This window comes from Haliotis asinina, chromosome 11 (genome assembly GCF_037392515.1).
Source record: "Haliotis asinina isolate JCU_RB_2024 chromosome 11, JCU_Hal_asi_v2, whole genome shotgun sequence".
Taxonomy (NCBI): Eukaryota; Metazoa; Mollusca; class Gastropoda; order Lepetellida; family Haliotidae; genus Haliotis; species Haliotis asinina.
Window position 1 is genome coordinate 49,436,141 of NC_090290.1, and position 14,385 is coordinate 49,450,525.

Genomic DNA, 14,385 nt, shown 5'->3' on the forward strand with positions numbered 1-14,385 from the left:
CAAACAATTAAATAATCTACGTAATTACGTAATAAACTTGTTGATTGTGGTAAGTAGTCTCTGTCACAGAGAAAGCTCAGTGTCTGGTTTGTTCACACCTGTATGTCTGCCTGCCTGTCTGCTGAAGACAGTTTCAAGTCCTGCTTTGTACTTGGACGAATGACAGATTCCAGCCACGCAGTAGTTTACCATCTCTACTGACATGATTTTTGATTGGATCGATCGCAAATTCAGAGAACATGTATTTTCCAAACCCAACATCTCTATATACATTCTTCATGGATAACGACTTCTTTTCGTGTATATGATTTTGTTTGACAACGGTATATGAATCCATACTGAAACGACGCATCAAGTACATTAAAAGAAGTTGTTATCCATAAGGAATCTTACTTTCTTGTGACTGGCTATACTTCTAAAATGCCCATCAAACAGATCATCTGTCTGTTCACACAATGAACCCTCAGCATATCAGCAAATGAAACAGCCAATCGGAAGCCGTCGTTACACTTGAGTGCACATATACCCGCTATGACTGGGTTCGGTCTCCCGAGGGCTTCGTTTCGGGGGAAGTAAGCCCAAGTACAAAATATTTTGAATCGTGATTGTACGCTTATAATTTTGTTTATTTGTTTGTTTTTTTTTAAAGCAGCAATGTATATTATATGTCATGAATAAGTGATAAATGTGTTTTAATTATGTTTGATTTTTTTTTGCTGCATGTGACCTTTAGCACTGGTTTTAGAGGTGACTGCATTTGTCATTTTATTATTGTTTAACGCCGCTGCCAGGATGCGCGTATTCCAGCTACACGGCGGCGGTCTGTGATCAATATCATCACAACCCATTGATTAACAGCATGAACATCGATCTGCACAATTGGGATACGATGACATTTTCAACCAAGTCAGCGAGCCTGACCACCCAGCCCGTACGACAAACATGGCGGTGCGCGCTCCTGTACATATAGATCGGGTAGTAAATAAGTTGAAGTTACGCAACGACATGCGCGGAGAGTTCTTGGATGGGTGACCGTGTGTGACCCTGTGTGACCGTGTGTGACAGTTTCTAGGACGTCCAACATGTGATACATGTGGTCAAACCTTGGGCAACTGAATTTGTTCATAATTGTCTCTGTTAACCCAGCTGAAACTGGCCACTCGGTTAACTTGCTGCGAGACTGTTAACAGCAGGGTGGTTTTTTCGGGGTAATAATAATAAGAATGTGCACTTTGAGCAGGATATCCAGCCTATAGTAAAGGCTCGTTATGCATATTCTCATTCTCATTCTTTTTATCATTATTTACATAGTTTCAAAAAGGTAAAAAGTTACAAGATAACTGAAAATTGACCGTCCTACACGCGTAGTTCACCTTTAAAAATATGCAGCTTTCATAAAGTTGAATGCATTTAGTGTAAACACGCTTTCCCGGATGTCACTGAACAAATAGACGCAGATTAGCGGTTGATCTTTTCTCAGGGTAACTTTAAAACAGGTCATTGTGCTTCATGAAGTGACGGTTAAGTTTAGACGGATCCTTGTTGGCGGGTGCTGTGTTGGTGTGGTAGTTTATACTGTCCTCCCTTTTCATGGATGACCTCAATGCCCTCCTTCTTTCGGTAGGAGGTGGGACGACAGGGTGTGGTTATGTATGGGACAAAAGAAAACAATCCAGGGTAAATGCGGGTGGTACTAACGGGTGCAAACGGGATAAGGCTCTGAAACAGGTGTCTGGCGCGATGCGTCCCCCTCCCCCTGTTACTCTGTCTTCCCCTTCTGTCAGTCTTTCTCCCTCTTCATTCTTCCTCTTTCTCTGTCTTTCTCTTCCTATCTCTCGCCTACTCTGTTATCATTTTCCCACGTATGCATCAGATATTTTTATTTTTGCAATCCACCACAAAACTTGTTTTTACTGGGGCCATGATCAAACAGCTTCGGAGCATGGGTATAGTTTCCTTTGAAATCTGTTTTAATTGAGCAGCCTGGATTGTACCTACACATGTGAAACATAAACACAAAGACTAGAGTTGCAGCGGCCATAAAATGTCCGAGTCCCGAGATGGAATTTGTACCACGGACATTCTGATCAGAAAGGCAGACACCTTGTCCACACACAGGCAAAAATAGGGGTTGCGCAGCATAGAGAAAAATTACGTCTTCTTACATGCGAGCGAAGCGATGTTCTCTATGCTGCGCAACCCCATTTGTGCTACAGGTTGTCTGTGGTCCACGTGACCAAGCTGGAATGGTGCTGAGTATTGCGATAAAATATAAACCAACAAACAACTGTTCAAGTTATATGGAGGTGGTCTGTAAATAATCGATCAGACAATCAGGTGATTAACAACGTGATCATTACGCTACATTCACCAACTCACTCTGGTCGATGGGGTAGCCTAGTGGTTAAAGCGTTCGCTCGTCACTCCGAAGACCGGTTCGAGTCTCCATATTGGCAGAATGTCTGAAGCCTAGTTCAGGTGTCCCCGCCGTGATATTGTTGGAATATTGCTAAATGTGACGTAAAACTAAACTCTCTCATTCACAAGCTCACTCAAAACAGAGACCATGTTATACGGTCTCTACTCCGCTTTTGGGGGTTTGAAAGAAATATTTGATGAAAAATGTGCCTAAGTGGTTAATATAAGAATATTGACTTCCTGATTGGTTGATATAACATAAATAAAAAAGGAAACCCGAACATGTAATTAACATTACATATCGAGACGATTTGGTGAAAGGAGAAAAAAGAAATTGTAATTACTGCTAGACACATATTAGATGATCCTGCGCACTAAACGCATTTGTGACAAGAGAGGCGGTACAACGAATTGGGAGAGTACACTTGGCTGCTACAGGTAGCTTGACGATTATGCACGTGCAATACGTGCTAACCATGACATGAAATCAACACCGCATATTCTTTCAATTGATAAGACTGCAATTTCAGGCATAAGATACTGATATTCCACGCTAATCTTTAGTTAAGACGAAGACAAATAGATGATTGGGGCATTGACAAGCATTTTAGATACTAGTATTCAACAATTTTGTTAAAAGAAAAACCCAGGAAAATGTCATTTTCTTCGTGAAATGGATCGGTGGTCCTAAACATATTTGCTCAGTATATTGTGTTGATTCAATTCGTTGGGATTGTACCTGTTCCCAAATCGAGTGTGCTATAACAATTCATACGTGAAACGCACGGGGAAAATGAACTTCTCGATATTTATCAGACAACCTGTCTCCTTCTTGTTTCAAGTGGATCGTTCTGTGGGGTCAACTGTCAGGTCGTGGATCATCTCATATTTGTTTACCAGTAGAATGTTTACCAGTAGGGAGAGAAAATAGGAATATTCAGTGTGAACAGGATATATAGTACGAACAAAAAGTACTCTAAAACACTTCAAGTCTTCCATTTGCAAGAGTCTGTTGTGTTGGTTTTTTGTTGTTGTTTTTTTTTTTGGGGGGGGGGGGGGGAGGGGGGGGGGGTTGGCGTTTGAATCAAACATGGTGTTGGTAGGTTTCAGCACCTTTGTTTCTCGCTGTTTCTTTTATAATCTTTCATCTCACTCAAACTCAACGAAAACTGAATCAGTTGCTTCACTGCCCGTTCTAACTTGTTGTTTTAGGGTGCCCATTAAGCACAAAAAAGTTTCTTTTACATTAGAGTATAAATAACCACACCGCTTTTAAGTTTATGGGTGACTATCAAATTTTAGGGTGTTCCCATACTTTTTGTTTGTAATATGTTATACGAAGAATGACTCAACGACTTCTGTGAGGATGTGTTTCTCGTATGTTATGTAACGAAATTGTGTTTTACGTTCACCGTACATGTATGCATAAGGCAACGTTCATAAAAACTGCGATGCATCCCATTTAAACTTGTGTTTGACTTTCTCTGATCCAAGCTCGAATCTGTGAGCACAATTAATTAATTATTATCATAATTAATTGAGTCTGAAACGCTGAGATTTAGACGAATTTCAGAAATGTCCGCATCGTAGAAACCACCCTTTATTGCTTTAGAAAACTGCTTTTTTTATGGGGCGTCAAAAGTCATAAATGATGTCAGAGACCATATAATAGAGTCTATTATATGCTCTCTGATGATGTTAAAAACATATTGTGACACACTGGATTCGATCCTCGATCCAAAGACAATGAGTGCGGAAGAGAAAACAATTCTCGTACAGAGTTGTGTCCCTTCGTTGACCAAAATGAAAATGGCTGCCACCGATACTGCAGGCACGATTGTCAGAAGGAATCGTCCTGGTACTAAATCTCAGGTGGGTTTTACTGCTTTTCAACACGTGTGTATTTATTATTGGTGATTTGAGCGTGCTGTCCTGTTGAGTAAAATCCTGATTTGAAGAAACTTACGGATTTAATTACGATTCAGTCGCACAATAAAACAATGTCTGACTCTGAGACAACCTCTGTCAACTTGAAGTTGAAGGCAATCGGTTTCATTTTCACGGTTTGGCATCAATGTTAATCACAGACGTGTCAACAAATTACAGTCTTACTACAGGTGTATATTTGCATCTTTCCTTAGCCAACGATATTTGTTTAAATAACCAAGTGCTTTCACCCATCACCCATTCAGGGCCATTGACAATTTGATGGGATAATGTCAGATGCTACGTTAAGACAACAAACAATGAACCAGGGATCAAACTTTGAACAAGGTATTTCATACTGTCTACATCATCATAAGGGAGTACTGTACTTTATCGGGGCACTTTTTCAGATTAATTAGCACTTCCTAAAGATCGGCAAGGGTACCTAACCGTAACCCCCTAACCATAAGGATGGTAAAGTATGCCTTAAGCCTAGCCCTAAGGACAGTAGAGGGTGCCTAACCCTAACCCCAAACCCTTACTCTAAATATCATAAACATGGTAAAGGGTGCCAAACCCTAACCCCAAACCCTTACTCTAAACATCATAAACATGGTAAAGGGTGCCTAACCCTAACACTAACCTTAAGGATCGTAAAGGGTGCTGCGCCCAGTAAACTGCATTCTAGCCCATCATAAGTGGGAAAGATTTCTGCCCTTAATCCCCAGTCGTTTTTATCATTCTGCTCATAAGAATAGATTTTTTTATAATAAAATGCCTCCCCAATCCCTAACCCTTAACCAAACATAATGCAAAATCTAAACCCTAAAGCCAAACACAAACCCTTAGAAATAATCATAATAATTAGAACGCGCTCTAGGTGGGGGTTATGGGTGGAACTCTCAGTGATTTGGGTGAAATTTTGAGTGGGTCCAAATTGATGAAAATGATGTTTCCCCTCTAATGTTAAATAGATGGGCAGATGTAAAATAGAGTGGGTCCTCACTGAATTTGATGAGTCAAAACACTCAAAAACCCTCTCTTGAGCCAACACTGAACTCTTACCCATAAGGGCTACAATTTGGGGCTAGAATGCAATTTACTGGGTGCAACACCCTTTACGATCCTTAGGGATGGGGTTGGGCACCCTTTATGATTCCTAGGTTTTGGGGTAGGTTTGGGCACCCTTTACAATCCTTAGGATGAGGGTTAGGCATCCTTTATGATCTTAAGGGTTAGGGCTTGGGGTTAGGGTCAGAGGACTAATTAATCTAGAAAAGCGTGCCTGGTTAATTGCAGTACGCCCCAGTTTTGTTTGTATTGTTTTCATATGAACACATTTGCAAGTGTTCTTTTCACTTGACTGAGTAAAGAAACATGTCTTAGTATGTCATGGTACCCACTATTATTGTAGTAGTTAATGACACTCTACCCATGTGGAGAATCACATTCAGGTCTTAGGCATGACGCGCAAACTCTTTAGCCACGTTTTCACCCCACTAGCTGTTTTCTATCACAAGTTCTTAATCTATCAACAGACTGGAAGTAAAGTGATAATGAGTAACAAACTGAGTTAAAGAATGATAGAGGTCAATTTACCAATTGCTCAAGTAAATTGTTACAGGCCTAGTATCACTAGTAAATATATGCTTGAAACTGTGTGCTCAACTTGCAGTAGTATTTGTTCCCAACTTATCCAGAAGATCTTGAGCTTGCATGATAAAAAAATGGACTGTTTCACCAATACTTACCTATAGTTTAGAAAAACGGGCGTGGTGAGTGAGCTGTCCCAGGTGCCAGGCTAGTGATTCAGCAAACTTGAGGTGCCGGGATCGAACCCACCTGTGACCAGATGTAAAACCTTGAAGTCAACTTTGTGTGTAGACCCTTTCATGTTGTCGCAACCTCTAGTGTACACACACAACCCTGTGCACTTCATTGGCAAATGACCAGATGGTGGTCACATGAATGGGTGCAAACAGTTTGCATTTTCAGCACATGCAGTAAACTGGCTGTAAACAAAGTGGTGTGACTATGTGCTCCAGTCCACCCAGCTGTGAATGGGGACCTCGTAAGGATGGGAAAGCCACATTAAGTCAGTGCCTTGTGACTGAAGAGTTGTATGATCCCAGAGAGTAAAGATCATTATATAATGATAATGATGATTATACAATGTCATGTTTGCATGGTTTGAGATTGGCATCCAGCGTTTGAGGGAAAAATAGTGTGTTTGAGCAGCTAAACTGGATATTGGTGCCATACAAATATTAGCATAATGATACTTGTCATATTGAAAGATATGTTTGCTACTCTTGGACAGTACTAGTGATCTCTGTGAGAGTTGTAATGTCAGTTTTATACTGTGTAGCTGGAATTTAACTCACAACTTTATTGTTCTTCCAGAACTGGTGTAGCTGGCAGGATGAGTCCTTTGAGGAGATGGACAGCACCCTTGCAGTGCAGCAGGTGGGATACTTACCATGCTTACTTGTCTGATCTCGATCACAACTGCACTATCAGTGCTCCTGTTACTATCATTAACCCCTTCCTTTGGGTAGATACTGTTATTGTTTGTTCATACAGCCGTGAGACGTTTGAAGGTTTGGGTTAGAATATTGATCTTCAGTAACCCATGCTTGTCATAAGACGCGACTAATGGGGTATGGTGGCCAGATTCACTGACTTGGTGACACGTTTCATTGTATCCCAGTTGTGCAGATCGATGCTCATGCTGTTGATCACAGGATCGTCTGGCTCAAACGCGATGATTTACAGACCGCCGCCATATAGCTGGAATATTTCTGAGTGTGGTGTAAAACTTACTCTTTCACTAGGGGCGGTGGGATATCCTAGTGGTTAAAGCGTTCGCTCGTCACGCCGAAGACCCGGGTTCAATTCCCCACATGGGTACAATGTGTGAAGCCCATTTTCTGATGTCCCCCATCATGATATTGCTGGAATATTGCTAAAAGCGGCGTAAAACTAAACTCACTCACTACTCTTTCACTATCACTGCTCCAGTTAGCACAACTGATGCTACAATGTTTTTGTTTGTTCATACAGTGATGAAGTTGTTGTAAAAATGGAGTAAACTGATGTTAACAACAGACTTGTACCAGTTATTTTCAGACACTTCTAGGATTCATTGAGTGACAGATTGTATTGGTAAACTTTTGAGGCACCTGCAAAAGCATTCAAGCGCCAGTAGAAATTACCTATTTTATGATTGCTCCTCCTTGACACAAGCTTTATCACATGATCCTGTAGAAGTGTTGTCTACTCATTAATACGTTCTGGAGTCACATGCTGACTTTTTGTAGCCTTGTCACTGTTTGAATATGATGCTAACAGTAATATTGCTAGTCATTTATATACAAAGTAAGTTCATCATTGATATGTGAATACATATATAACATGTATAATTGAAACACAAATGGTTTACATTTTAAACTTGCTCCACTCAGTTCCCCTGAGACATACACACTTAATGTGAACTGCACTTGCTCTGGTATTCACCATTAATGTGACCTGTACCCAGAATTTGATAATCTGACATTCTTGTTAATCTATTAATGCATCAGATTAGCAAGACTTGACTGTATATATCTGTTAATGGTGAACTAAATCAACATTGTTTTGAAGACACATTCAGAAGTTATGTTATTATTCAGTTCATCCAACAAGCTATCAGAAAGGACTTCACCAATGTTGTTGAGATCCTGACCCCTCCAGAAGGCCAAGATGAGGGTGTGTGGAAGTATGAACATCTCAGGTGAGTGTTCCTCACTGTGGAAATCAGGGGTGTTGGGGTAGCCCAGTGGTTGAAGCTTTTGGTCATTACGTTGAAGTCACAGGTTTGATTACCTACATGGGTTGAATGTATGAAGTCCATTTCCGCTGTATTGCTGAATATTGCAGCAACCCAACTTACTTAGTCACGACTGAGATCCTGACCCAAAGTCTCCCTCATAATATACTCAAACGCAGAAGAATAGCAAGTTTTTATCCAAACAGGAAACAAACTCATAACCCTAAATTGATATGAGGCTTTTGCATATAGTTACATATGATGGTGTTATCAATAATTTGTTTTGCGTTTTGGAAGGCCCAGGTAAGAACACATCAACAGCGGAAATCACTTAACTGCACCATACCAATGAACATTTGGGTATGGTGCACGCACTTCTTGTCTAAGCGAACATTGGTTGACATAAGACTGCACAAAAGTTTTGCCCGTCACTCCTTGTTCAACAATGCCACATGTAACTCAAATTGAAAGAAACCAGGCTATCGAACGTTAGGAAGCTGGAGTATCTGCCCCAAATGTTGCCTGTCATTTCAACGTACACATGACCACAATTTACCATCTCCAGCATCGATACCACAGGTGACCTTCATTGAGGCAAGCGGCCATCAAAGGGTCTCCACCCTTCATCAAAGGGGCATATTTACAGTCAACACCAGCTGGAACCGTTCTTGTCAAGCGTTTTAGTACCTTTCGAAAATGTAATAATGCCACCAGTGTTAGTAGCCAATGAAATGTCCTCAATCAATTTTTTGTCTATCTGACCCTGTTTGTGTTTCTTGGATTTAATTTTGAAATGATATGCATACATATTTTTTATACTTGACTTGTGTTACTTTTGTGTGTGAGTGTATATATGTATCCACAGCTTTAGCTAAATTATATGCACAGTTATTACTTATTTTGTGTCTATATGTTCTTTTGGGGCAAATGTTTGATGTTTTCTTGAAACAATATATAATGTTGTTTTTTCAGACAATTCTGTATGGAACTTAATGGGTTAGCAGTTAAGTTACAGGTATGTAATTATGGCAGTTAAGTTACAGGTATGTAATTATGGCAGTTAAGTTAAAGGTATGTAATTATGGCAGTTAAGTTACAGGTATGTAATTATGGCAGTTAAGTTAAAGGTATGTAATTATGGCAGTTAAGTTACAGGTATGTAATTATGGCAGTTAAGTTAAAGGTATGTAATTATTTGAAAATTCATTCATTATTGATAGTGAAGTAGACCAAACTTAAGTGGAATTTGACTGGAATATTGCTTAATGAATTGTAAAACTATGCTTACTCACTAATATAAGTGGGAACATGACTTATTTAGCCTTTAACTCTCTTATTATTATATATTTTCATAAGCAAAGTGACTGCAACCCAGACACATGCACCCAGATGACAGCCACTGAACAGTGGATATTCCTCTGTGCTGCACATAAGACACCGAAGGAGGTAAGGGTTTGGAGAAATACCAGTAATTATGCTTGCAATAACTTAAAGATCTTTTTAGCCATTTGTAGGAAATACTGGTAGCATACATATTACCATTATCAGGTGTGAAATAGCTGGAAGATTATGAGCTAATGGGGTTTAAATGACAGACCAACCACTGTTATATGTGACACGTCTTTTTACATGTGAAATATGATTTTCACCAAATGAGATTGAAATAACTGGTGTGACTGGCAGGTATTGCTAGTTTTCTGACAAGTGATGTATTGCAATGTATGTTCCTGGTATGGTATAATGGGTACAACATTTACCAAGTTTTGTCATTATCTTACTGTTTAAGGTGAACACTAAAGAGTCCTCTTTCACAATTGAAGTTTCCCTAAAAAAAATTAAGTGATAAAATGCCCCAAACAGTATTTGCTACACCTTAATTTACCAGCTGGCCATCAGGGCCTGCTGCTGCCTGCAGGCTTTAATATCTGCAGGCTCTGAATGAAATCTCCAGGCCCAGTAGGTTAAAGGCAAACCAATATAAACAAAATAAACTACAGTTTCACACAGTTTCTACAAAATCAAGCGAAGCTTTAAGCCTGTGGCACACATAGGAGTTTTCACTTGTTAGATTGGTGCTGACATTACTACGCCAAAGTGCCAGAATACCAAGATGTGTAACTATAAGTTATCGTAACATGATGGGTCATGGATGATTCCAGAGTTTTAATAGACAAAAAAAGGGGAAACATTCCAGTCGAAAAATAATCGACATAATTTACTGAAGGCCATAAGGGCCTGCACATAATTGAAACTGCAAGTCTGATAAAATAACAACTGGCACTGGCCCTCCGGTCGGCCGTTATTTTGAATGCTGGCCCCAAATGCAGGTTAATCTCTGATGCTGTCTTTCCAACCAACTCATGAACCACTGAATCTCCTGTTGTTTAAACCTTAATCTGCGTAACTTGGATAGTGATAAGTTGCTGATACCTAACTCACTCACGCAATCACTCAGTGGTATTATTCATGTTGTGACAGTGCCCAGCAATAGACTACACCCGGCACACCCTTGACGGAGCAGCATGTCTACTAAATAGCAACAAGTACTTTCCTAGCAGGTGAGAATATCTCTTCGTTGCTTTGTGAAACGAAAGCCCTGTAGTGATTCTGAGGGAGAATAGTGCAATTGGGTAGCCTGAGGTTAAAACACATGCTCGTCACTCAGAACACCCAGGTTTGATTCTCAACATGTATAAAATGTCTAAGACCCATTTCTATGTCACCAGCTGTGATATTGCTGAAATGTTGCTGTCAGTGATCAAATGCAACTCCCAAGTTTATGTTTTTCTTCAGAGTAAGCATCAAGGAATCTTCAGTAGCCAAGCTGGGTTCTGTCTGCCGTCGTGTTTACCGAATATTCTCACATGCATACTTCCATCACCGAACCCTGTTTGATGAATATGAGGTAAGCATTTCATTTGCAAATTTGATTCGGTTGTTTTATGTACAATATTCACTGGGTTATTCAGTGCAAAATGGACCGCCAGTATCCCATATTAATAGGCCAGCATCTCTTCAGCAGTGCAGATGTTATCTGCCCATGAGTTACTGGACTATAAGGGCTATAGGTGCTTGGCAAGAGAATGGAGATGTCAAAGGTTAATCTTGGAATTTACTATTAGAATAAAGGAAAATATCTGAAAACCCTGTAACTACACATTTTAATGACTACAGAAATTAAGTTGATTAGCATATATGAAATTTCAAATTGTACTATTTTTCTGAAAGTATAATCTTCAACGTGGTGATGTCAGCACCAAATAGGCGTATGGCCCTAACCCTGCACTTCATGGGGTCAGGGGAGTAGAGGATGGGGCATTATCACACCCTGTCTGAAATATAAACCCTGAATAAAACTTCACCCAAAACTAACTCACTCACAGACTTGTTTCTATGGAAACACCCCACCTCTCTCCTCCAAAATGATACCATGGAAATTTTATTTCTGGTTTTTATTTTTAAGAGAGTGAAATATATTTTCAAAATGGACATTTTGCAGGCTGTCTGCATCGATGCATTTTAACATGAGCCTTCATTACATACTTCTTTACACCTGGCTTAATTTCATCAGTTTTGTGGTATCTCTTGGAATGTACTTGAACACCGCATTGCTTATCAATGGACAACAGCTTCAACAAGGCAAGGTGACCACACCCGTCTGTGTTTAGGTTTGAATCTTGGCCTTTAACTCCCATAGAGATCCATAGCGATCCATCCTTTTGTTAAGAGAGAACTAACGGGATCAGGCTGAGTGCCTTGGCTGAAACTGTCACCATATCCCAATTTCGTAGAGCGATGCTCATGCTGTTGGTCACTGGATTATTTAGTGCCTAAGGGACACAAAGGTATAATATTATTAACTCACTACTCCCTTAGTTGCGCTGTAATGCCTGTGCTCAGTTGCACAAAGCAATCTTAGCGCTAAGATGATCATAATGCTCATACTCCGACAGACACAGGACACAGACTTTGCGCTAAGGTAACTTGGTGCAAGTGGTAAATTTGTTGAACTAATACAATTTATATTGTATTTGTCCTTTGTACCCAAACAAGTGTACATGTTCTGTATGTTTTCAGAATGAGACTTTCCTATGTCGTCGATTCACCCAGTTTGTGACAAAATATAATCTGATGTCCAAGGACAATCTCATCGTTCCTATACTGGAGGATCAGCAATCTATAGAAGGGGAGAGTGAAGCCTAGAGTATCTGTCCTTGCCAGCATTAACAGTACAATACTCAACTGCACTGTTTTTGGTTCAAAATAAATAATTATAACATTTACAATAACATTTAGAATACATTAATGCATAAATAGTTTTAACTATAAAAAATGTATTGTGCTGTTTTAATGACTAGTATGAAGTACTGTGAAGATGACTAGTACCATAAACACCACTCAAGTACAAGTGCCAGGGACAGTTTAAACCTGGTAGATTTTCTCGGATATTATGGGCTTATAGGCTATTAAAATTACAAATGTCAGAAAAAATAACGAAAACAGCCAGAGAGCTCTCCAGTATCCACTTATTCATACATTGTATCAATATATTTACTTAATAACATCAGAAATCATCTTTTTATCACTGCAGTTTTTATGAATTTGACAAAAGAAATGAATTTACAGATGTGACATTGATAACACATCAAATACTGTATATTATGTATATAAATGTGTATTTATCAGTGTCATAGTTTTTGCCGCCAGCCGTGTGTTGTCATGTACAGTAGACTCACCAGTCAAATATTAAAACTCTTGCATGTGTGTCATTACCCTTTGTTCATATATATTCTGGGCCCACTTCCACAGAGTGATCTTAGCGCTACAAAGATTTTAACCCCCATTCTCCAACATGGTCTTAAGATAGTCGTAGTGCTAAGATCATTTTATGCAAGTGGGCCCTGATCAAAAGAGGTCATATTTATTTCGTTTAGGTTTTTACTGAAAACTTCTGTCGGTCCAGTCATGTCATAGGGGTCCCTGCTCTAGTTCCTTCTCAAGGATCATTTTGACCTTCTGGATGCTGAGGGGTTGTTCTACGCATGTTTTCATAACATTTAAAAAGTGAATGTTGCGTCAGAAACACTGTGTTACTATGAGTTGACAATCAGAGAGATATGTATGATAATAAGTTAAGTTCCAGTGGTTAAATTCCAGTGCAAGTACTTAGACAGCATGAAAAGTAGACATTGTTGAATATGTTTGTTTTGTACTTCGTTATGGGTTGAAGAAAAACAGTAAATTTCTCTGTTTTTATTGTACACCAAAGATAGTGCTGTGCAAAAGTAGATTTCATTTGACATCTTTACGGAACCTTTGAGCAAACAGAATGTTACTATATCTGAATGACAAAACAATGTATCAAAATGATTTGCTGTGGCTAACAGTGGAGATCAAGACAGGAAATTTCACACAGAATTCTGTGAACTATATTTGTGAGTGTGATATAGTTTGAATTTTTTTTACCTCAAAGTGAAGGCTAAGCAGCAGGGCCAAGCACCTCTGGCATCCAGGGGGTCAGTTGTTGAAGTAGAAATGGAAAGTAAATTGACAATCATACTCATATCACAGTCGACAGAATAATATGTATCTCAAATAATATACGATAGTCTTGACAAGTTTTTGTAGAAACATAAGAAGAAATGTAGATTTTGTGTATCTCTTGCAAGCTATTTGCTAAGTTTTATGTACAGCATCATCGTGTCGTGTAATGTAAAATAAACTGTTCGTATAAAGGTATTTTGTAATATTTTCAAGGAAAGTGTAAGATTATTGCCTTTCTAGGACTTTAAGTGCACCACAGCTGTGTTGAACAGTAATAGGATGTTATAGCAGCTGTTGTGCAGCATGTTTGAGCATGTTCACATGACCACAGCTTTGTGTTTACCCGTGAAGACCCAGGTTAAAAATGGTCTCCTGCAACCATTGTTTGTCTTAGATGTGGCAGTGGGGTAGCCCAGTGGTTATAGTGTTCACTGGTCATGCTGAAGACTGAGGTTTGAGTCCCCATTTGGGTACATTGTGTTAAGCCCATTTTGGGTATTTCCTGACACAAGACTTGCCATTCTACTAAATGTTACATTGTTGTTGCCATGAATTCACTGTGCAGTTTTGTTTTGTTTGTGATTAACGCCACACGCAATATTTTCGCATTCTAGATGAAAGACTTCTAATAGAACAAAAACTCAAATTAAATATTTTATTCAGAAAATATGTATATGAAATATCAGCTT

At 39.3% G+C, this 14,385-nt stretch overlaps 1 protein-coding gene across 2 annotated transcripts; it reads left to right on the plus strand.

Moving 5' to 3' along the window:
- Positions 1-3,272: 3,272 nt before the first annotated feature.
- Positions 3,273-13,887, plus strand: LOC137255801 (MOB-like protein phocein). 2 transcript variants are annotated; one of them, XM_067793341.1, is made up of 9 exons: positions 3,273-3,288; positions 4,162-4,290; positions 6,748-6,810; positions 8,016-8,116; positions 9,125-9,167; positions 9,509-9,598; positions 10,631-10,710; positions 10,946-11,057; positions 12,230-13,887. In XM_067793341.1, exons 2-9 carry the CDS (start codon positions 4,165-4,167, stop codon positions 12,353-12,355), a joined length of 741 nt encoding a protein of 246 aa, XP_067649442.1. In that variant the 5' UTR covers positions 3,273-3,288; positions 4,162-4,164; the 3' UTR covers positions 12,356-13,887. The 2 variants fall into 2 exon arrangements, with proteins under 2 accessions (XP_067649442.1, XP_067649443.1); XM_067793342.1 differs by having other exon boundaries at positions 4,198-4,290.
- Positions 13,888-14,385: the final 498 nt, after the last annotated feature.

Coding starts and splice junctions, on each gene's coding strand:
- LOC137255801 (XM_067793341.1), top strand. CDS start 4,165: ATGAGTGCGGAAGAGAAAACAATTCTCGTACAGAGTTGTGTCCCTTCG. Junction 4,291..6,747: donor GTCCTGGTACTAAATCTCAG/GTGGGTTTTACT, acceptor TTGTTCTTCCAG/AACTGGTGTAGCTGGCAGGA. Junction 10,711..10,945: donor AACAAGTACTTTCCTAGCAG/GTGAGAATATCT, acceptor GTTTTTCTTCAG/AGTAAGCATCAAGGAATCTT.